The following is a 23,190-nucleotide window of genomic DNA, read 5'->3' on the forward strand; positions in this document are numbered from 1 at the left end:
CAGGTGTGTGGACATCTAAAGAAAAACTTCTATTCCTTGAAACTTTGACTAATTTTTCTTCCCTCTTCTTAGTTATTAGCTGGTCTGATAAGAGATGGTACTTCTTTCTCGAAGCCTTGCTTTGATGAGATGTCAGGCTCTTATTTCATTGCTGCTCCAACATCTTTCTAATCTGCTTGCACATTGTCAGAGTTAATGCTTTTGACCAAATCAGATCACTAGATCTTGACTGAGGCTTTCACTCAGTTTGAGTGAAACCCCCTTTTGTAATAGGGTAAGAATGCTCTTTGGGATTTAGAAATGAAAGATCAAGGTGCCATTGTCTGCTCTGCTGGTAGAAGTGGCCGCCTGAGCAGAAGCAGTTATTCCCCATTTGCTACACCTAGTATGTGAGCAGAAATTGGCAATAGCAGGGTACAGGACAAGAACGGGCAGCATGTACTGACCGAGTGTTGATCAAAGCACTTGCTCAGTTGAGTGCAAACCATCTCCATCTTCCTCAGGTTCCTTGGGATCAAGAGGACAGAGGAGTTTTCTCTTTAGTTATAGGAAAGAAAAATAGAGCAGCACTGATTGTGGTCGCACAAAACAGTATGGTAACGAGCATTCCTGTGTGTGGCTTTGTGTATTGTTTGGGGAAATACTAAAATTTGGTAAATAAGCACTATAATAGAATAACCTCTGATTCCCCTTTATTGATTTCTCAGACAGCTGTGCCGAAAGATCTTAAATTTTGCCTTTCTTGGCCAGGTGGCACTATTCTGGAAACTAAGAACTTTCAAAAATGTACTGTGGTTATTACATTAAATGAGTGAACAAAAATTGTATCTTTAAAGAGAAGGCAGCGTTTTCATTTCTTTCAATCTTTTTTTGCAGTATAATTTCTGAATTTGACTGAAAAATACACACCTATGGATCTCCAGTAGAGAAAAGTGGAAAGCGCAGATACAGGATTGATTTTTGCATGTATAGAATGGCTTAAAATTAATAAATCGGGTGTAAACATAAGCATTTCTCATATATGTACTGTATAGTCATTTAACCGTTGATCTTTCAAATCTTTCAAAATGATGTGAACTCACTATTTTGGAATATCTGCTTTGAAGACTTCAGATTCTAAACTTTGGATTTTTAGTTACGCCGAAGGCTAGCAAGCCAACATGTTTAAACTTACTTGCATGTTGAGAGTAGTGTAGGTCATCTATTTAAATTTAGAAGAAATATTTACAAATAAGTAAGACTTTTAAGCCTCAAGTTTATGGATCCTTTTTACAAAGAGGAGGTGATTTCCCCTTTTTGGTAGTGTTACCTATGTTAAGCTATAAGTGGCTTCAAAACATGCAAAATAAAAACTTTATAATGCAAAACCTGCAGGAATTTCTGTTTTCCTGGAAACTTAATTGCAGAGAGATCTTCCAGTAAAAATCCTTTTTAAATTTTTTTTTTATTTGATCCAACATTGCGTGTGTCTCAAAAAGTACCAATGTGAAAATTTGTGGTAGGCTGGGAGGGGCAAGATACTGTTGTTACTGTTCTTATTTTGTGTGTGATTGCATGCAGTTGTTGTCTGAATAATTGTGGTAGTTTGAAATATCAGTGAATAATCCACTTCTTATGTGCCAGTTCCATTTTTCTGTTTTTCTTGTAGGGTTTGTATATTTCAAATGAAGTTACTTTGAAAATTTTATGTAATGTTTCTTGTTTTCTGTCAGCTTTTTCTGCCGTTTCCTTCACACTTACCATCCTTTACACTGTGGTTGGTGTGAGGAGTGGAAAATAGTTGTGTTGTATAGCTGAATTGAGACAACCTTGTGCTGGTTCAAATGGAGCATTCAAGTTCTGTGTTCACACTATCGAAGTTATTTTAGTTCTTACTGTGCTGTGTCATGCTTTCATTTTCTCAAATAAACACCTACAATGTGCTGCTTCTGATGGGCAAAAGGAAGCATAGTTTCCCTGTTGGTGCTGCATACTCCAGTGAGGTACCTCTGAAGGTCATCTGGTGTAATCCCCTGGTCAAGCAAGAACACCTAGAGTCAGTTGCCCAGGACCACGTCCAGATGGCTTTTGACTGTCTCCAAGGTGGGAGACCCCACAACCTCCTTGGGCAACCTGTGCCAGTGCTCGGTCACCTTCACAGTGAAAAAGTGCTTCCTGATGCTCAGGGAAATGTGTTACAGTTTGTGTGTATTGGCTCTAGTCCAGGCACTGGGCACCACTGGAAAGAGCCTGGCTCCAGCCTCCTTGCACCCTCCCTTCAGCTATTTATATACATTGATAAGATCCTCCTGAGCCTTCTGTTCTCTAGGCTGAACAGTCCCCCCAGCGCTCTCAGCCTTTGGTCAAAGGAGAGATGCTCCAGGCCCTTCATCATCTTCGTGGCCCTTCATTGGACAATCCAGTATGTCCATGTCTCTCTTGTACTGGGGAGCCCAAAACTGGATGTGGTACCCCAGGTGTGGCCTTACCAGTGCTGAGCAGAGGTGAAGGGTCACCTCCCTTGACCTGCTGGCAACACTCCTCCTAATTATGGTGATTCATTAAGTGTTCCATTTAAAAAAAAAAAAACAAAAAACAAACAAAAAAAACCCAACCAAAACAAAACAAAAAAAAAAAAAAAAAAAAAAACTCCCTGTTGTGGTTTAACCCCAGCCAGCAACTAAGCACCACACAGCTGCTTGTTCACTTCCCCCTCCCTGGTGGGATGGGGGAGAGAATTGGAAGAGTAAAAGTGAGAAAACTCATGGGTTGAGATAAGAACAGTTTAATCATTGAAAGAAAATAAAGCAAAAGAGTAGTAGTAGTAGTAATAATAATAATACACAAAGCAAGTGATGCACAGTGCAATTGCTCACCACCTGCTGACTGATGCCCAGCCCATCTCCCCCCAGCTTATATACTGGCCATGATGTCATATGGTATGGAATAGCCCCTTGGCCAGTCGGGGTCAGCTGTCCTGGCTGTGCCCACTCCCAGCTTCTTGTGCACCTGGCAGAGCATGGGAAGCTGAAAAGTCCTTAATTAGTGTAAACACTACTTAGCAACAACTAAAGCCTCAGCGTGTTATCAATGTTATTCTCATCCTAAATCCAAAACAGAGCACTATACCAGCTACTAGGAAGAAAATTAACTCTATCCCAGTGGAAACCAGCACACACCCATAGACTGTTGCCTGAAATACTGGATGGCAAAACATAGCAGTGAGCTTGGCCATCATGCTGCTTTTCCAGTCAAAAAAAGGCATCAAAAACTTCTGCAAACACCTGTGATGCAAGATCTGTAAGGCTGATCTGATCACTTATATGTAGGACAAAAGTTGATGGAAGATTCACTAAGTAAGTTTTGTTACTTTGAGGGAGGGGCAAAAAAACCTGAGAGTCTCTTCTTTTTCTTAGATGTGGCTGTAGCACCATGCACATTTTCCATTGTGCCTTTACCTTTAATAAGGTGGCAACTTGCAGTTGACTAGAAAGAGAGCTGCCTTAAAGATGTTGCATCATTCATCAGGTTGGTTGGTGGGTTTGTTTCAGTTGCATGTGGAGTTGCAAACAAGTGATTGGGTCTAGTTAAACCATGGCACAGAGAATAGAGTAGGGAGTAACTCCTTGATTTGGAAGTCTGCATATGAAGGGGCAAGACAGAACTCTGGAATGTGCCCTCTTAATACACCTACAGACATCCAAACACTTGGCTCTGCTTCCATAAATGAGGAGAGACTTGCTATGATATCATCCTGGAGGGCTTGTGAAGGTGATCCCAAGATGTTTTCTGTTATGTGACATGATAAAGTCTGCACTAAGTCTTCCAGTGATTTTTCTGTTTTCAGTCTTCACATGTAGATTAGCCTTACTTAGGCACACTACTTTCTTGCTTCCTAGTTATTAGTATACTTTTAAGTCTGCTTAGGCTGCTCAGGTGTGTCCTTGACACTCAGAGCTGACTCATTTCAGTAGCTGTGACTGCAGATGCAGTGAAGTTGTTCTTCAGCCACGGCTATAAAAATACAGTGAGAATAAAAGCCAGGTAATTGTTTCTGTGCACTGTTGTTTCTTGGCCACATCAGAACAAGTGTCTGCTATGCTGTCAGGCTAACAAAATACACATTTGTCAGGAAAGTGTAATAGTAAGCTTTTCCTGTAGAATGTAAGAATGAGATAAAGTGTAGTTGTTGCTACCCTAGTGCTCTTCACTAACAGCGTAAGAATATCTGGATAATATCACAAGGTCGAAAGGTCTTAAGCATCATTTTTAGTTTCTAACAAAAGTTTTTTCTGCATACACGTGATGCCTTTTTAGTAACACAAAATGCATGATACAATGAAATACAGTAGCAGTTCAGAGCATGATTGATATTTCACTATTAACAAGAGTTTGTATTCTATTTTTCATGCAGTTGTATTAAAAAAGTTGTTTCATTTCACCATTTGCAGCTGCTCTTATCTGGAAAGACGTGGTTATGGAGTGCAAAATATAGTAACTAGTGAAATAAAAATATACAAAATTCTGTTATGTGCGGGCTAATCACTAATTACTGTTTTATTTGTCAAAACATATAGGTTGGTATCTAACTGGACATTGCGTTATAGCAAACAATAGGGGTTTTTTGCATTTAGAGGATCAGTTGGATTCTGCTTCTGAATTTTTTTTTATTCTTTTTATAAAGTAAATGTACATACACGTTTATCTAAATAACTTTTGGAAAACTAAAACAGTATCTGTCATCACAAATCCTTCCAAATAGAAACACAGAAAAGTGTATGTATATCCAAGAAATGAAGCCATGGGTGTAAAATAGAAAATTGATTATGAGACTACTTTCTAAAAGAAAATACTTAAGGATGTTCAGTATCTACTCAGTGCAGTTGAAACTTCAAGGTCTGCTAGAGTTTCCTGTATATGGTGATTTCGTGGAACTTTACTTGTTGTTTTACTGTGGTTGCTATCCTTTTCTCAGGACTGTCTTATTGTTTTAAGCTCGATTTCTCAGAATATTGTGTTTTTCCTTCTGTTTAAACTTTTTATATGCTTATTTTTAATTTATGGTTTAATTATATTGCTCCCCTCCCCAATATTTTTCTCTTGGCTTAAGTTTAGTCAATGCATATTGCTTTATTATAGCAAAGGTAATTTGTCTGTAATTATGAATACCACGTGGACTCTTCTAAAATACTTCATGCTGAAAGGAGACATGAAGCATTCTATTTTATTATGGGGGAAGTATCGAACAGAATACTAGGATAGATCGTTTCACAAAATAGATCTTAGGCAAACATAAAAATCTAGGAAGGACATTGATATCCAAAAGATGACTGTTCATAGAAATGCATAAATTCACATGTTTTATGTGCTTGCAAAAATGAGTTCTTGTAATCTGTTCTGCGGTGGGAGAGACAGATAATGCACCAAAACTTTTTGGCCACTTTCGAACTAAACAGTAGGAGAAAGGTGTAAGTAGCTTCACGACATTAAAGGTGTACCTCTTAGGTGAAACTACCTCTCTGTCTCGTGAGGCTTTTTAAAATCCTATATTACAGAACATTCAGCTTTCTGGCATCAGGCTGTCAAAGTGTTAAAGCATGTGTTGAATCTTAAGCATGTGAATAGTCATGTTGAATTTGCAGGTATACATGATACGGTGTACCGGCCTTGAAATGCTTCAGTACCTATAGGATTGAAGCCCTAGTAAGCATAACAGAAATCAAATAATTGTCTGAGTTAATAGCATACACTTACTACAAATTAGAGCTCTAAAGAAAATTACCATGGAGTGTTTCTCTTCCTCTGTCAGCTAAACTCTATGAAGAATAGGTTGTAACTAGCAAAATGAGTAATTGTTCTAGGGATGAATGTGTGTGATTTACATTACTAAATAAAATTCTAGCCATCCCTCAGCGTTAAATACACGTCAAGTATTTTGCGTAGGCCACAGAAAGCAAGATGCAGTTGGGTAGGTAACTTAGTGCGATTCCCTCTTGCAAGCCCTTCCAGGCCGGAGCTGGCATGCTCTGCTTCCTAGACTGCTGCCAGCTGCTCTCCCCTCTTCCCTCAGGAGGCTTCTGCCTGTTCATTTCTCAGACTTCAGCTGTTTAGTTGGTTTTACTGGGTACAGATCTGTGAAATGCTAGGGTGTAAGACCCAAAATTGCCATTGAAATTTCCAGAGCATGGAGTTACAGCTGAAGTTTAAGAGCATGGCCTTTTCTCAAAGCATATATTGAAGTTATTTATTTATTTTTGTGCAATATGATATATTTCTCAATATTTAAGCTTCCTGTATTGAATGTAGTGAGATTTGTGAAATGTTTTCTTCTAGGCAAACTCGTAATAAAGATTTGAACTAAATATTAGCTTTTACAGTAAGTAGAAACCAACTAAAGGGCTCCATGCCCAGAATTGCTTCTTTTTCATCTTTTGGTATGTCACTTCATTGGGGAACAAGACAGTTGTTAAATGTTTTTTATTTTACGCAAGCAGGAATTAGAAGGAAACAGGAAGACTCCCAGAGTGTAGTAGAGATCACTGTTAATTATATTATGTTTGATGGATATTTAAAAAGAAGAAAACACCCCACACTTTGTAATATGATTGGTCAGAAAGTAGACTTACCTAAACATTTAATTTATTATTTACCATTAGAAGTAGCAAAGAATTTTTTAAAGCAACATTACTGAAGGAAAAACATATCTAGTTCAGTCTCATTGAAATAAGTGACTTTCTTTGTAATTTCTTACTTCATAGAGTAAGTTGTAAACAATACCAAGAACTAGTATTGTTTGCTAGTATTGTAGCTAGTCCTTCGAAAAGGAACATCGTTTGAATACAATTCTCTTTAATAATCTGTGCCTACCTGTGAAGAAAAGGGTGATGAGTTCTTGTCTTCTGAGTGACCGGATCATCTTCAGCTTTATCTAACACTTTGCTGTCAAAGATGTTCTGCATCTTAAACTGTTATGCATCCTTGAAGTCATGAATTCTGATATTTTTCCTCCTCTAAAACTATAAAAGCTGTCAAACAATGGAACTACTGTATTTTGTACTTCAGTGGAATTGCAAGTTCCATAAGTAATGCTCATAATCAAGAGTGCAGTAATCACCCCAGTATGCATCTCAAGAATATTTCATGGTTTTGATGGTGATTATGTCTGTTTCCTCAACAGTTATTTTAAAATATGTACTATATATTTACAGATATATGGAGTTTGGGGGTCATCCTCTTCATGTTGGTTTGTGGACAACCACCATTTCAAGAAGCAAACGACAGTGAAACTCTGACTATGATAATGGACTGCAAATACACAGTGCCACCTCATGTGTCCAAAGAATGTAAAGAGTAAGTAGAGTACTAAAGAACTTGGAAGCATTCAGAGAAGTGGATTCTCATTACCTTTGGGAGTTCCCCATACATTATTATCAGCATGTGGAATATTCCTTGCCTGTTAATAAGATATTATGCCTACTGCTTTTGCTTAGTTGTTAGTATTTCTTCACATCAATTGAGTAGTTTCTTGGGCACCAGTATTGCATTTTTTTTATTATTCTTTTTGCCTCTTCTTACTAAAGGTTAATCGCATGTTTTTTGCCAATAGGTGTTTCCCACACTTGTGTGAAACTTCATTTTGATTGTACACAATGTATCTTTCTTTTATGTGTATCAGTTGTCATGCATTTTATAAATGATTGAAGAAGCTGCTCACCAGTCGGCTTTGGCTGCCACTTTTGCTGGACAAATTACAAGGAGTTGCTGAGAGTATTTTGTGGCAGGGGTTAAAAAGGTAATGATTCCTATAGATTTCTGTTCAAAATACAAGTTATCAAAACCCAAGGATATCACAACAAGTTGTGCTCATCTCCTACTGAAATTGCAGCTCCGAATCAACATTCTAGGCAATCAAGACAGAGAAATATTCTGTCTGCAAATACCATATGCCACTTGGGAATCATGACTCATTTTGATGTGTTGTTTTTCTGCAGTGTTCACTGCAGCTTTTTTTTTTTTTGATATGTTCTAATATTTTACGTATTTCCTTATCCGTTAATGACCTCTTCAGTCCATTTAACATATATCCCAGTTGCATCACTTAGACTATTTTACAATGTTTGGCTGGGCTCTTGAATCTGCAATAGAGTATCTTTTCAATATGAAAGGCCAGATGCCTTTATAAATGCTTGAAAAATGTATTTAGTCCAGTCAAAAAACTAGAGCAGCACCTAGGATTCTGTTATTTGACACAGGATGAAATTTGTTACAGCTGTGTTCATAATGACCGTTCTTCTCTTCACCTGTCATCTGTGTGGTCTGGGAATCTAATGCATAACATGATGCCATGGCTGGTTTTTGTGTCTTGTCATTAGTGTCTAGCATTTCCAGTAACATGGAAAAGCTGCTGTCAGAGCTCTCAGCAGCTTGAACAGCTTTGCAGGCAGGAAGAGGTTGAAAATACAATACAGGAAGAGGTTTAAAAGAGAGCTCTTATCAGTGAATTCTATCGAATAAATCTCTTTGAGATGCTGCATGCTGTGCTGAGGCCAGGAAACTTATTTTTTGCAGCCTTTTGCTTAATATATTGGCTAATGCTAATTTGCTTAAATGCCCAAGTAGATCTGCTTTCTCTATGCGATGCATCAACAGTCTAAGATCACTTACCCAAGTCCTCTATAGGTTAAGTTTTCTTAGGGAAAAAGCTCTGGGAATGTTCAAACCTCCTGCTTGGAGTGAAAGCATTCTTGGTGGTTTGGGATGCATAAGCAAGCTTAAAGCAGGAGGCACATGTGGTGCATTTGTGTGGCTTTACCATAGGTGTAGTTTAAAAAAAAGTCAAATGAAGTATATAGTTTCCTCCCTTTCTGTCATAATATTAGCAAAAGCAAAGCAAATCAAGGCTCCCATGTCTCACCCCGCCTTTCCTTTTGGTAAAGGCAGAGACCACAGCTACTAAGTATATATGTGACTTTTTTTTGTTTTACAGTAGAGTTTTAAGAAGTCTGAATTAAACTCCATTTTTAATTGCATACATCATCTCACGCTAAAAAAAAAAAAAAGTCATTACCTTTGTGATTTGTGTGGCCTTGCGGCTTGAAATTATATGGTGTAGTATAGTTAGTGCAATAAAAAGCATTATGTGAGAACCGCAGAACTTCCATTCCACATGTTGGAGCAATAAAGTTTCACTGAAACCTTGGCACCAAAACTGTATATCCATGTTCTGTTTGTTGTGCAAAGCCAAAAATACCTCCCCCAAGAATTTTTCATGTATAGTAAGTGAATAGAGATGTGCTGTGCTAATCAAGTCTTCTTTCTCTGTTTATTTGGGGAATTTATGCACTTCCTTTCCAGCACTTGTAAACACTCAGTATCAACCCATTAGTAGGTTTGTCACTTCATCATCCCAGACAGTGTTTTGGTTTGTGTTTTTTTTTCCTCTATGAATAGAACAGACCACTGTTCTTTCAGGGATACTGAAGAATCAAATGTCTGATAGCTATTTCAGAATAAAATATTTCTACTTATCTTGCCATTCCATGTTCTTGTTGACAGCAGCAATAATAGAAAATTATATTTCTATTACTTTACAGACCAGCCTGTAGGCCATCTATGACAGTTACCCTGTAAGACCTATTAAAAAAAAAAAACAAAACACAACAAAAAACCCCAGAAAAATCAGGCTAAGACTCGAAGCATAGTAAATGAAAACTGCAGTGTTTGTGATATTTATAGTTTTTAGTAAGTAAATTGTTTGTTTCAGTTCAGCAGTATTTGGAATGTCTTTGAGAATAATTTCCCATCACCTTGTTTACTGTAGAGACTTCTAAAGATCTATGTGGACGACAGCAGAGAATTTATTCCTAATGTTGCTCTTACAATGGCTGCTTCTTAAACATGTGAGTGCATTTTGTTTAGATTTATTTTTTATTTGCAGTCTAATTACACGGATGTTGCAGAGAGACCCAAAGCGAAGGGCATCTTTGGAAGAGATTGAAAACCATGCATGGCTCCAAGGAGTTGACCCATCTCCTGCAACAAAGTACAATATTCCTCTTGTGTCGTATAAAAATCTGTCTGAGGAGGAACACAACAGTATAATACAACGCATGGTTCTCGGTGATATTGCAGACCGAGATACAATAGTGGAGTAAGTTGTCAATTTTCTATATGCAGTTTGTTTTGTGCATCTGTCATTTTTGATTAAAAGAATGTCATGAGAACTTGGGTACTTCAGTGTTTAAATATCAAGCCATTCAGTTAACAAACAAAATATTACAATCTTGCTCTGTGATAGGATATTCTAGGATGAGAAATACTTAAGTAAACGTGACCTTAGGAAAAACTTAAAGAAAATGTGTTGGAACAGTGTTCCATTCCTGTGGTAGTTTGCCATCTTGAGTAAACTTAACGGCTTTGAAATCCATGCTTTACTTGTGCTTCATGTCTCATGCATACTTGGAGGTGATAAAATTCTCACATTTTTCCCTTAGTACATTTCCAGTATACCTGAATCTTTGTTAGTTTAAAATATTATTCCTTTTATCTATATAATACAATATAGCCATTGTCACTGAGTGAGTTTTCTAGAAAGCTACGTAGTTTTTCCTAATAGATTAAAAAAACCAAATTTCTGAAATATTCCCCAAATCGAATGAGGACTTAAAATTGTTTTTTCTATTTGTTTGTGTTTAAGCTGGAAAAAGTGTTACTATCTTACCATTTGGGGGGGGAGGGGGGCAGAAACAGCAGTCTTGCTTCTAAAGCTTTTAGCTGGGTAACAGTGGCATAATCCTTTCTGCTAGAACGTCTGAGTGATGTTTACTGGCTTATGAACTTAATTTTACTGTAAACTTAATGTGACAGCCCTAAAATAATAAAGGGTTTTCCTCCAGTTGTTGCATAAACAAATATTGGTACTTTGTGGTTGTGTGTGCTAGTGGGGAAAGCCCACCATTGGTGCATAACATTAATGAAATACAATTTTATCATTTAAAGAATGTTCAATGAAGGAAGAATTACTTAATTTTTTGGATGATGTTCTAAAGATATCCAACTATAGTTGAAATTACTAGACTTGTTGGCTCTTTATTTTTAATAAAACCAAGACATGGTTGTCAGAACATCAGAAATACACAGTTCTGTTTTCAGGCGCTCTACCTGCTATGAGAAGTACAGCAAGGTGTGTGAGATGCATGTCCAGGTTTCTAAAAACCATTGATATACGGTTTATTTCACGTTTTGTATTTTCCTTAGGGCACTGGAAACTAACAAATACAATCACATCACTGCTACTTACTTCTTACTAGCTGAAAGGATTCTACGAGAAAAACAAGAGAAAGAAATTCAGACCAGATCTGCAAGCCCTAGCAACATTAAAGCTCAGTTCAGGTAAGAATTTAGGAATCTAAATGGTTTCTCTTTTTTTTTTTTTTTTTTTTTAACCTGGCCTAATGAGAATATTATTGAATTGCTCAAGTACTTCTTTCTTAAAAAAAGTAAAGTACTTATTCATTGTAAATTTTAAATGTCTTTAAAGTGCTGTGGACACTTCAGAAGCTGTTCAGAAATCAGTTAATAATATTTTCAATTCCTACCATTTTCAGGAAATGCCTAATCAATTTGAAGTCTGTATCTGAAATAGTAAGTTTTCACATATGCTAGGAAAGGGCATGGTCATTGACCTTCAGTTCCTCACACAAATTGTGTATGTAATGTCCCTGGAAGAATTTTAGTTGCTTAATCCATAAACATGTTGATGGGGAATTAGTTATAAATGAGAAATCACTCTGAATTTGATGTTATGGTTTAGTTGTTAGCATTGATTTTTAGTGGGCCAAACATCCCCTAAATCAAGCTTAGAGCAAGCATCTGTAGGTTATGTTCTTTTTGCTATCAGTTGATATGCCTGTTGTCTAAGGAAAACTGTTGAAATAATTGCTTTAATCACCCATTTAAAGATATTGCAATAGATTTGGGGTAGCCCTGTATGTTAGGGAGCATTTTGATTGTCTAGAGCTTAATGATGGTGATGATAGGGTTGAGTGTTTATGGGTAAGAATCAGGGGAAAGGCCAACAAGGCAGGTATCATGGTGGGAGTCTGTTATAGACCCCCCCCAAACAGGATGAAGAGGTGAACGAAGTATTCTATAAACAGTTGGGAGAAGTCTCACAATCGCTAGCCCTTGTTCTTGTGGGGGACATAAACTTACCAGATATCTGCTGGAAATACAACACAGCAGAGAGGAAACAGTCCAGGAGGCTCCTGGAGTGTGTGGAAGATAACTTCCTGACACAGCTGGTGAGGGAGCCAACCAGGGGAGGTGCCCCGCTGGACCTGCTGTTTACAAACAGAGAAGGACCTGTGGGTGATGTGGTGGTTGGAGGCCGTCTTGGGCATAGCGATCATGAAATGATGGAGTTTTTGATTCTGAGAGAAGTAAGGAGGGGGGTGAGCAGAACTGCTACTTTGCATTTCTGGAGGGCAGACTTTGGCCTGTTTAGGAGCCTGGTTGACAGAGTCCCTTGGGAGGCAGTCCTGAAGGACAAAGGAGTCCAGAAAGGCTGGAAGTTCTTCAAGAAGGAAATCTTAAAGACACAGCAGTAGGCTGTCCCCATGTGCTGAAAGATGAGCCGGCAGGGAAGAAGACTGGCCTGGCGCAACAGAGAGCTTTGGCTGGAACTCAGGAAAAAAAGCACAGTTTATGACCTTTGGAAGAAGGGGCAGGCAACTCAGGAGGACTACAAGGATGTTGTGAGGTTATGCAGGGAGAAGATTAGAACTGGAACTTAATCTGGCTACTGCCATAAAAGACAAAAAGTGTTTCTATAAATAAATTAGCAACAAAAGGAGGGCTAAGGAGAATCTCCATCCTTTGTGGGATGCAGGAGGAAACATAGTGACAGAGGACAAGGAAAAAGCTGAGGTACTTAATGCCTTCTTTGCCTCAGTCTTTAACAGTCAGACCAGTTGTTCTCGGGGTACCCAGCCCCCTGAGCTGGAAGGCAGGGAGCAGAATGAAGCCCCCATAATCCAAGGGGAAATGGTTAGCGACCTGCTACAGTACTTAGATACACACGGGGCCTGATGGGATCCACCTAAGAGTACTGAGGGAGCTGGCAGAGGTCCTCATTAAGCCACTTCCATCATCTATCAGCAGTCCTGGCTAACCGGGGAGGTCCCAGTTGGCTGGAGGTTAGCAAATGTGATGGCCATCTACAAGAAGGGCCAGAAGGAGGATCTGGGGACCTACAGGCCTGTCAGTCTGACCTCGGTGCTGGGGAAGGTCATGGAGCAGATCATCCTGAGTGCCATCACACGGCACCTACAGGACAACCAGGGGATCAGGCCCCGTCAGCATGGGTTTATGAAAGGCAGGTCCTGCTTGACCAGCCTGATCTCCTCTTGTGACAAGGTGACCCGCTTAGCGGATGAAGGAGAGGCTGTGGATGTTGTCTACCTGGACTTTAGTAAGGCCTTTGACACTGTCTCCCACAGCATTCTCCTGGAGGAACTGGCTGCTCATGGCTTGGACAGGTGTACTCTTTGCTGGGTAAAAAACTGGCTGGATGGCCCAGCCCAAAGAGTTGTGGTGAATGGAGTTAAATCCAGTTGGTGGCTCGTCACAAGTGGCGTTCCCCAGGGCTCAGTACTGGGGCCAGTTCTGTTTAATATGTCTTTAACCAATGATCTGAGCGAGGGGATCAAGTGCACCCTCAGTAAGTTTGCAGATGACACCAAGTTGAGCAGGAGTGTCGATCTGCTGGAGGGTAGGAAGGCCCTACAGAGGGACCTGGACAGGCTGGATCGATGGGCCAAGGCCAACTGTATGAGGTTCAACAAGGCTCAGTGCTGGGTCCTGCACTTGGGTCACAACAACCCCATGCAACGCTACAGGCTGGGGGAGGAGTGGCTGGAGAGCTGCCTGGCGGAAAAGGACCTGGGGCTGTTGGTTGACAGCCGGCTGAATGTGAGCCAGCAGTGTGCTCAGGTGGCCAAGAGGGCCAATGGCATGCTGGTTTGTATCAGGAATAGTGTGGCCAGCAGGACCAGGGAGGTGATGGTGCCCTTGTATTCGGCACTGGTGAGGCTGCACTTCGAGTACTGTGTTCAGTTTTGGGCCCCGCACTACAAGAAGGACATCGAGGAGCTGGAGCGTGTCCAAAGAAGGGCAACGAAGTTGGTGAAGGGTCTAGAGCACAAGTCTTATGAGGAGTGGCTGAGGGAGCTGGGGTTGTTTAGTCTGGAGAAGGGGAGGCTGAGGGGAGACCTTATTGCTCTCTACAACTACCTGAAAGGAGGTTGTAGCGAGGTGGGGGTCGGTCTCTTCTCCCTAGTAACAAGCAATAGGATGAGAGGACATGGCCTCAAGCTGCGCCAGGGGAGGTTTAGGTTGGATATCGGGAAAAATTTCTTCACCGAAAGGGCAGTCAGGCACTGGAACAGGCTGCCCAGGGAAGTGGTTGAGTCTCCATCCCTGGAGGTATTTAAAAGACGGGTAGACGTGGTGCTCAAACACATGGTTTAGTGGTGGACTTGGCAGTGCCAGGTTAACAGTTGGACTCGATGATCTTAAGGGTCTTTTCCAACCTAAAGGATTCTATTGTTTGGTTCTTTTTTTTGTTTTGTTTTAGTTTGACAAAAACCTGGTTAAAAAAATCCTTATAGTAATGTTCCCTGAGATTTTCAAAGCTTCAGCTTGTGACACGGTAAAACTAAAGGGGGAAGCGGGGTTCTGGCATCTAGTTGGTATTGATATGTTCAACCAGCCCATTTGCTCTGCAACCACTTATCAAAGCACCCCATATTTTCAGTTACAGCAGCATTTCTTTTTAAAAAAAAAAAAAAACCAAAAAAAAAACCCAACAAGAAAACAAACTAAACAAATACAAGGCAAATAGTATAGTTTCTACCTGAACACTGATATTGGAGGATGCATGTTTTGAACAGTTACTTTTCTTAAACGTTTTGCTTTTAAGTTCCTGAGTTAAGTGTTAGATCATGACTAGGGATCTGCTGGTACTGAAAAAAATCTTTACTGGCCCATCTTGACAATCTTTCCAGTGAAGATGGAGGTTGTGCTGAGGCATTTCCATTAATTTTTGTTCTCTAACCTCCAGTCTCTTCAAAAGTTGCCTTTTAGGTTTTGGTAAAATATTATTGGTAACTATTATTAGCAATACTAACAATCGTTAGTAGCTAATCTCTTAACAAGAGAAGAATATTAAGTGCTTGTGCTGATGTTTAGAGTAGCTGCCTACATTCAGTGTTGTTAATCTATTGGTAGGATTTAGAGAAAAAGAAAAAATAACTTGTTCATTCCAAAGGTTTCTTTGTGCAACTTTCATGCAAGGTCACATGTGAAATCATTTAATAGGAATGATAACAGGGACATAAATGCTATGGTGTCCTTCTGGTGCATATCCATATTTTCCTTGGCCTAACTGATAAAAGTAAGGTACTACCACCTTAAGTTCAATCTAAGAAAAAAAGGACACTTGTTAGAAATTAAGGATACGCACTTTGGAAAACAGGTTAAAGATATGTCATCTCCATTGATTGTTACCTTGGATTTAGGCTGAGATTTTGGAGGCTTTTAGAGGAGTCTCTTCCGAATACCATTCCATCTACCTGAATAATGAGTTGTTTCTCTCTGAACCTTACAGTGGTTCTCAACATCTTTTGTCATTTCCAGATGAGACTCTACCCTGTGTTGTGTACTAGAGTAGACTGAAATTTTGTTGCTGCACTTGAAAGTTCATTCACTCAATGGCCACTTATGTAGGAAATTTTATCTTATGTTGCATGGTTACAAGTGCTTTAGAAGAGTTATTGTTGCAGGCAACTAAGGGTTGACTACAGAACCGAAAGGGTCTGGAGCTTGGTGTTAACTGAGCTTACCTCTCTTCAAGGGTAATACTGTAACTTTCACTCTGCAGTTCTCTCCTAATGGATCATCCTCTCATTTTATGTCAATTTCTAGCAGAGCATCAAATGTGTCTGCTACTAAGTACTAGTTATAAACCAAATTACCTTACAGGAAATCTTTGAGTTGACCTTCAAATGAAAAATTAAAACTACCAAGTCTGCTTTTAAATTGGTTTGATTTTTTTCTCTGCATCAGTGTCACTCTTGCCGTAGAAGAGCTGCTCCAGTTATATGAGGAACTGGAACAAACAAGTTCATTGAATCTAAATCTTGATATGAATTTGTAAAGTTGAATGGAGTAGTTGAAGCCTGCTGTATGAGTATGGGTTTTCTTTTAGTGACAAAGACACCTGCATAAACTCAGAAACTCTTACGCTTAATGGTCCCAAGTAGCTATTGCTTGTCTTCATGGTGGTTCTAAATTCAAAGTGTTTATATAGAATGCCCTCATGGAAAAGACAACATAGTAGTGCATTATTTTGATTTTGAGACTTCAAAAGATTTTAAAAAAAAGATAATTTAACTTACTTGCAACCTGGAGCTTCCCTTCTGTCCCACTCTCGCCTCAGGCCTACTGGGAATAAGGGAAGGGGGGGGAAGGGAAGGGAAGCAAACATGGGCTGCTATGAGAGATAAACATCCATGTAGTGAGGAGGTTTATTGCCTGGAAACTACAGTACTGTTAGATACTATATTTACCCTTTATTGTGACAGCCACAGAATTCTCTTCCTTTTTTTGCTGACAAACCAGTCTGTTCTTAAAGCACGGTAAATTCTTGAAACATTTAGATCTTCATTTTCTGTCACTTTTGTAGTTATGTTTCTAATTTATTTAAGTCCTATTTGTTAATCACTGACAGTTGTTTGTGTTTAAAATACCCAGCATAGCACAAGTCATCAGAAAACTAGGTCAGTGGTTCCCAGCATTTCTGGAGTCAGCGGGGGCCTAAGGGAGGACGCCAGTGTCAGACCGAAGAGGCCCACAGCCTAGGCCCCACTTCTTGTCTGGACAGCGTGGGTCGGAGCTGCTGGTTGTGTGGCCTCCCTCCAGGCAGAGCTGCTCGCTGGAGGGAAACTGGTGGGAGGGCACCAGCAGCTCCCAGAGCCCAGCGAGACTGGAAGGAGCCTGTGTGGCTCCTCCCAGGGAATGGACTACACAGGCTCACGCTGGTGTGTTGGCATCCAGGTCCTACTGCTAGAGGATCCTGGTGGATTTTTGTATCACTGGTTTGTTAAGTAAAACTGAAGCTAGCTCTTCAAAACAAAGTCTGCAGTTAGGCTTGAGGAGTTTAACATTGGCTTTAATAGAGTACTCCTCTTCAGAGTTCATATAGTTGGGAAGATAGTTGGCAGTTGTTACCCGTGTAGACAGGCATCTCACGCTTCAGGATCCTTTTCTATCCAGCCATTACAGAGGGAGCCTTGAGCAAATGCGGTCTTACTGCAGGTGCTTCCATTGACTTTAAACACTTTAAAAGAACACATTTAGAATAAGAACATCAGAGGTGTCTGAGCTTTCCTTGTTTCTTCAGCTTGGCCTCTTAACACAGCAGAGATAAGGAAGTTGGTATGATCCTTCCGTCTTCGTATGCAGGCTGTCCAAGCAGATATCTGGGGTCACACTTGGTGCGAAACGTTCTCTGCTTCCTCTCCTGCTTTGCTCCTACACTTTGCTTCTAAGCTGCAAAGTGATGCAGCTCTTTCTTTTGGCAGACCCAAAATATGGTTGGGAATGTCTTGTAATATGCTATCCATATGTGAACAGAGGTCTCTACTACAGCTTTTCATGCAGTATGCTAGAGTATTTCAGTTATGTAAAGTTAAGTGATTGGCAAACTTTTTAAACTTAAAGATAACTCTTACTTTGAGAGGTTAGAAAAAATTTCTTGGTCTCCAGAAGAAATGTGGGGCTTATGCTGAGTGAAGCAATTGAAGAATTATTCAGTGTGAAGGTGTTGGTCTGTAGGTGTTGGTCTTCTGGATTAGCCCTTCAAAATACAGAGAGAGAGGAAAGACTGACAGTCTTTGTTCTTAATTTATTCCGTGTGCATTATGGGAAAATTAAAATATATTTTAGGATTTAAAGTAAAATACAAATTAGCAGATGCTAGCTTAGACGCTGGAGATGAGACATCAGCTGTTAACTGTAAAACTGATTTACACTCAAGTGTTACTTTCATTTTGATTTGAGCTAATGCTAGTACAGAGTCATACATTTTGAACCTTGATTTACAGTTTATTCAAGCGCGATATTCGTAAGCAGCTTGAGTCCTGAATTCATGCAGCTGTATTATTCCAGTTGCTCAGCTAAGGTCAAATAAATGTGTGATCTCAATTCATGGGTGTTTAAAATTAAAGGGGATTTTGTAGAATAGAGCTTGGTCTGAATGAGACTTACTGAAAATGAGAGAATGTTTCTTCTGACTCAGCTTTTCAGTCTCACTCATGTTAATTCTAACCTAATTTTTATATTAAGAATACTGAAAAAAATAACAGAAGCTCCAGATTAAAAGTAGTTTGCAATACTGTCTTATTTAAGTTGTGCTTCAATCAGCTCTTATCTTCCTCTAGGTACTGGTGGTTCTATACCTACTTCAGATTATTTTCTTTGAGACACAATTATTTAAAGTTTTTTATTGCTTAATTCATTTTATGAGAGCAGTGAAATCTTAAGGTTTCATTTGACAGTAACCAACATAATTTCTAAACTATGCTTTTGTATATGTGATGTTCCTTTCAAATAACAGCATTTCTACAGGAATGCACGTTCTCCGAGAATGTTTCCTTTTCCTCAGTTACTCAGTACTGGTATTTACAAACACACCACTCGGCAGGCCAGTGTGTGTGGCCGTACTTCTGCTTCTCTTGTGCAGATCTTACATTTTCTCACATGTTCTAAAATGCTCGCCGTGATCTAACTTTTCTTTTATCCTTTTATGATTGTTTACCTAGGCAATCGTGGCCAACAAAAATTGATGTACCCCAAGATCTGGAGGACGACCTTACAGCTACTCCCCTCTCCCATGCAACTGTTCCTCAGTCACCGGCTCGCACGGCTGAGAATGTTCTCAACGGCCACAGAAGCAAGGCCCTTGGCGATTCAGCGAAGAAAGAAGATATCCCCGAATTAGCTGGACCGGCGCTTTCAGCAGTCCCGTCGGTGAGCTTAAAACCCACTACGAGTGGCCGGAAGTGCTTGTTCAGAGTAGAAGAAGATGAAGAGGAGGATGAAGAAGATAAGAAGCCTATTTCTCTTTCTACTCAAGTTGTTCTGCGCCGTAAGCCTTCAGTTACGAATCGTCTTACTTCGAGAAAGAGTGCACCGGTCCTCAATCAAATCTTTGAGGAGGGCGAGTCGGATGACGAGTTTGACATGGATGAGAACTTACCCCCAAAGCTCAGCAGGTTAAAAATGAATATTGCTTCACCTAGCACAGTGCATAAACGCTATCACAGGAGGAAAAGCCAGGGGCGGGGCTCTAGCTGCAGTAGCTCAGAAACAAGTGATGACGACTCGGAAAGCAGGAGACGCCTAGACAAAGATAGTGGGTTTACTTACTCCTGGCATAGACGGGATAGTAGCGAAGGGCCGCCTGGCAGCCAAGGGGACGGTGGTGGACAAAGCAAGCCAAGTAATGGAAACGGAGGGGTAGACAAAACGAGCCCAAGCGATAACAACAAAGGTGGGGGGAGTCCCTCCGGTAGCTCCAGCGGTAGCACCAACACCACTTCAGGTTCCACTCGTAGGTGTGCTGGGTCCGGAAACTCAATGCAGCTGTCGTCTAGAAGTGCAGGGGAACTGGTTGAAAGCCTGAAGTTGATGAGCCTTTGCCTAGGCTCACAGATTCACGGCAGCACTAAATACATTATTGATCCTCAAAACAATCTGTCCTTTTCCAGTGTAAAAGTACAGGAGAAATCAACATGGAAAATGTGTATAAGTTCCAGTGGAAGCGCAAACCAGGCTTCATCGTTGGGCAACCTAAAATTTTTTTCTGACCAAATGTCAGACACAGCAAACGAATTGGAACGGATAAAGAACAGGAACTTGAAAAACAATGTGCTACAACTACCTCTCTGTGAAAAGACGATATCTGTGAATATTCAGCGGAACCCAAAGGAGGGGCTGCTGTGTACCTCCAGTCAGAGCAGTTGTTGTCATGTCATTTGACAATGACCTGACTTTAATAGCTCGATCTACTTGACAGCATCATTCTTCCTGTTCAGAGCTGTGAACACCTTGTCACCGGACCCCCTTTTGTTGTCTTAAGATTTTTAAGTGGGCTTTGAGCAGTTATTTATTACACTTTAATTTTGTGTTTGCTTGATGGTATGACAATGCATGGTCTTTGCATGCTGCTAGCCGATATGTTTTTCTTTTTCAACAAAACAGAATATTTTATTGTGTAATTTTTACATTTATAATTTTACTATGGAAGATCTGGATTAAATTAAAATAAATATCTGGATCCTAATGTAAATGGAGCACTTAGAAGTTTCATGTTCTGCACTTAAACTAGAGAGAGAAGCTTTTGTTTGCTTGTGAAATGTTAATTCTTGTTCTGACCTTCTGTGATAACTAAAATATGTGATATGTGGCATACTTCTATGTGTCTGAAACAGAACCAAAGCAATAATGTTTTGATGCTGAAAACTCTTCAGGGAGCTTTCAGATGTTCCAAGGCTTGTACAAAGCAAAGATGCACTGAAAATTAGTGATCTTGAAATATGATTTTAAACCCACACCTATTTGTCTTAAGCTATGATATGGATAAAGTTGTGGCTCAAAAATCAAACTGAAAAGATCTTGTTTTGCTAGAGGCAGTTTTCTTTTTGGAAAAAAAAAAAAAAGGCAAGTAGATTTGTAAGGCAGCTTTCTCCCATAGAAATGTGTTAATATTACAAGCAGACAATCTTCTTTTTTAATATAACAAAGGTAAATTATTAAGTTTACTTCTGAGTTTTTACATGCTAACTGAAAATAAAGTATTTGTATTAATTACTTTTGTTATTAGTATATCATGACACTTAATATTTTAGGTTTTTACCTTGCAAACCTTCTCCCCTTCCCTCTCCTCCCCTCCCTTAAGATTTCAAAAGGCAATAAGGGATGGAAAACCTTTAGGTAATTGGATTCAAATGGAAATTGTTATTGTCATTTATATTTTTCTCATTACTACTTTCTAAGACGTAAAATATTGCTGTTCCCCCCATGTACACCACTTATTTTCCCTCAGTAATCATGCTTTTTCATAAAGTCAATTTAAAGTAGCGTATAGGAAAGTATTTATTTTACAGCTCTTAGCCTTTCTGTCGGGTTTCCCATTGCCACGGCAAGGTCTTGATTTAGAGTATTTCTGTACGAAAGGATACTTTTGACCAGATGAATTAACTTTGTGGAATTTTATTATCTAGAATAAAATATATTGCAGATTGCTAGTTTTGGGAAGGGCAAGAATGTTTTATTTTTTCATGCTGTGCACTGGGTCTATCTAAGCAATGCTAGTGAAACTGGTGGTATTATGTAGCAGCGTCCTGGGCAGACATTGGATGTCTGAGAGGAGTTTACACTGTTGAGCATCTTGTAACGCTTGCAGAATGGTCAAATACAATGCATTTCACATCCACCGCAGAGTGAGCAGAGCACCAAAGAACGGCGTTACGCTTGGTCGTAATTGCTACGGCTCATGCCAGCTCTTCTCGATTAGTAAACGACTTTACTAAGAGTCTAAATTGCATGGGGTGTTCTTACTGGCTAGCCTAGCCAGGGATTTTACATTCTGCTTCCGAAACAAGGCAAAGGATAAGTGTTTTCCTTCTTTAAGTTTTAAACTCTAGTTGCAGTTTAGTCAGTGTGATATTTATAAATCAGAAGCTACAAGAATAGATGTGTGGGTGAAGCCATAGAACATATTTGCTTGACGTTTTTGAGCAGGGATCTTACCAAGGGCCAGAAATGAGATGTGTGGTTCACAGAGAGTGAGCGCAACATCCGAGTAGGAGACAAGTTTATAAAGGGCATTGGCAATAAACTTATTTGTTGCAGCTTTTTTCCAAGCATTGTAAATACTCTTTCCTGATATTATGTACAGCCTTGGAATGGCACCTTTTAACTAACCCCGGGTGTATTTTGTTTCCGATGTTTTTATATACAACTGTATATATGGTGCTCACTTTAGAACAGCAGTGTTGACCATTTATGCTGCATAGTTGTATTATAGCCTTATAGTTGTGCGTGGTTGGTTGAACCTCTGGGCGTACAGATGTTAGTCTGAGTGGTGTCCTTTCTCCATTCGTTGATCGGTGAATGACTGTGCATGTGGTGTATGTTGTATTCTGTTGTCACGTACAAGGAAGGGCGAGAATAACCACTACATTACGCTAATATTGGACCAAACTATTTAGAGCAAGTAAACAGTTTCTTGTACCCCTTAACGTGTCTTTAAAAGTTGCATATAGTACGGTAGTGTATAAATTAAATATTGTGGAAAAACAATTAGTCTTGTATTTTTCTGTATGTGTGTATATAAATATATATAAAAAAATAATGTACCTCTAGCGACTTAATCTGTATTTAAGATGTGACAATCTTGACACAGAATTTTAAGAGTAGCAGTATAAATAAGCAGAATTAACGAACAGAAATATAAAAATTTCTCACCAAGAAAGAGTCCACGTGTGTGTGTTAAGAGGGTACAGAAATATCAGCTGATCTTATTGCTTCCAGCAATGTTTGGCTTTTTCATTGTATAAACATTCATGGTGTGCGACAGAAATGGAAAATCCAGTTAATAAAAGTGATATCTTGACCGATGCGTAACCTCCGATGTGCACGTCAATGCGGTTTGTCACTCCGGGCGTTCATGGCGCAAGGGCCGCAGAAGCTCCCGGCCGCGTCCCCCGCGCTGCAGCGCGTCGGAGGTCGGACCTCGCGGGGAGCGAGGCCTCGGCGCCGCAGGCGCCGAATAGCTCGTGCTGAACAGCGCTCACCACGTTCACAGAGAGTAATAAATAAATTAAAACGGAAAGCAGGGCAAACGTAAGCTCGGTTGCCTTGAAAAAACACAGCTTTGTGTGCGGATGCATGTTAATTTGCAAACTTTCAGTTACTCTCTTGCATAGATCAAACTTGTTCGTTCGGGCTTAACAGTTGTCACGGCTTGCATCTGCTAACATCGCTTTTTGTTTAAAGGTTGAGGTTGCTGTTTCTTAGGCAGAACTTCAGAAGGATTTAAATGGCTTAGTAAACTTTACCCAGCTGCTGCTCAGCTGGAGGACGTTT

The 23,190-nt window shown here is 39.8% G+C and overlaps 1 protein-coding gene across 1 annotated transcript in view; it reads left to right on the forward strand.

The window, feature by feature from the left end:
* Positions 1-22,719, forward strand: part of SNRK (SNF related kinase) — a 46,211-nt gene extending 23,492 nt beyond the window's left edge. Inside the window, exons 4-7 of the mRNA XM_082321265.1 lie at positions 7,188-7,329; positions 9,917-10,129; positions 11,236-11,370; positions 18,861-22,719. Of these exons, the coding sequence (XP_082177391.1) occupies positions 7,188-7,329; positions 9,917-10,129; positions 11,236-11,370; positions 18,861-20,079 (1,709 nt within the window). The 3' untranslated portion in view covers positions 20,080-22,719. The remainder of the gene's footprint in view (positions 1-7,187; positions 7,330-9,916; positions 10,130-11,235; positions 11,371-18,860) is intronic.
* The last annotated feature ends 471 nt before the right edge of the window (positions 22,720-23,190 follow it).

Source organism: Platalea leucorodia (assembly GCF_965183815.1).
Source record: "Platalea leucorodia genome assembly, chromosome: 1".
In the NCBI taxonomy this organism is placed as follows: Eukaryota; Metazoa; Chordata; class Aves; order Pelecaniformes; family Threskiornithidae; genus Platalea; species Platalea leucorodia.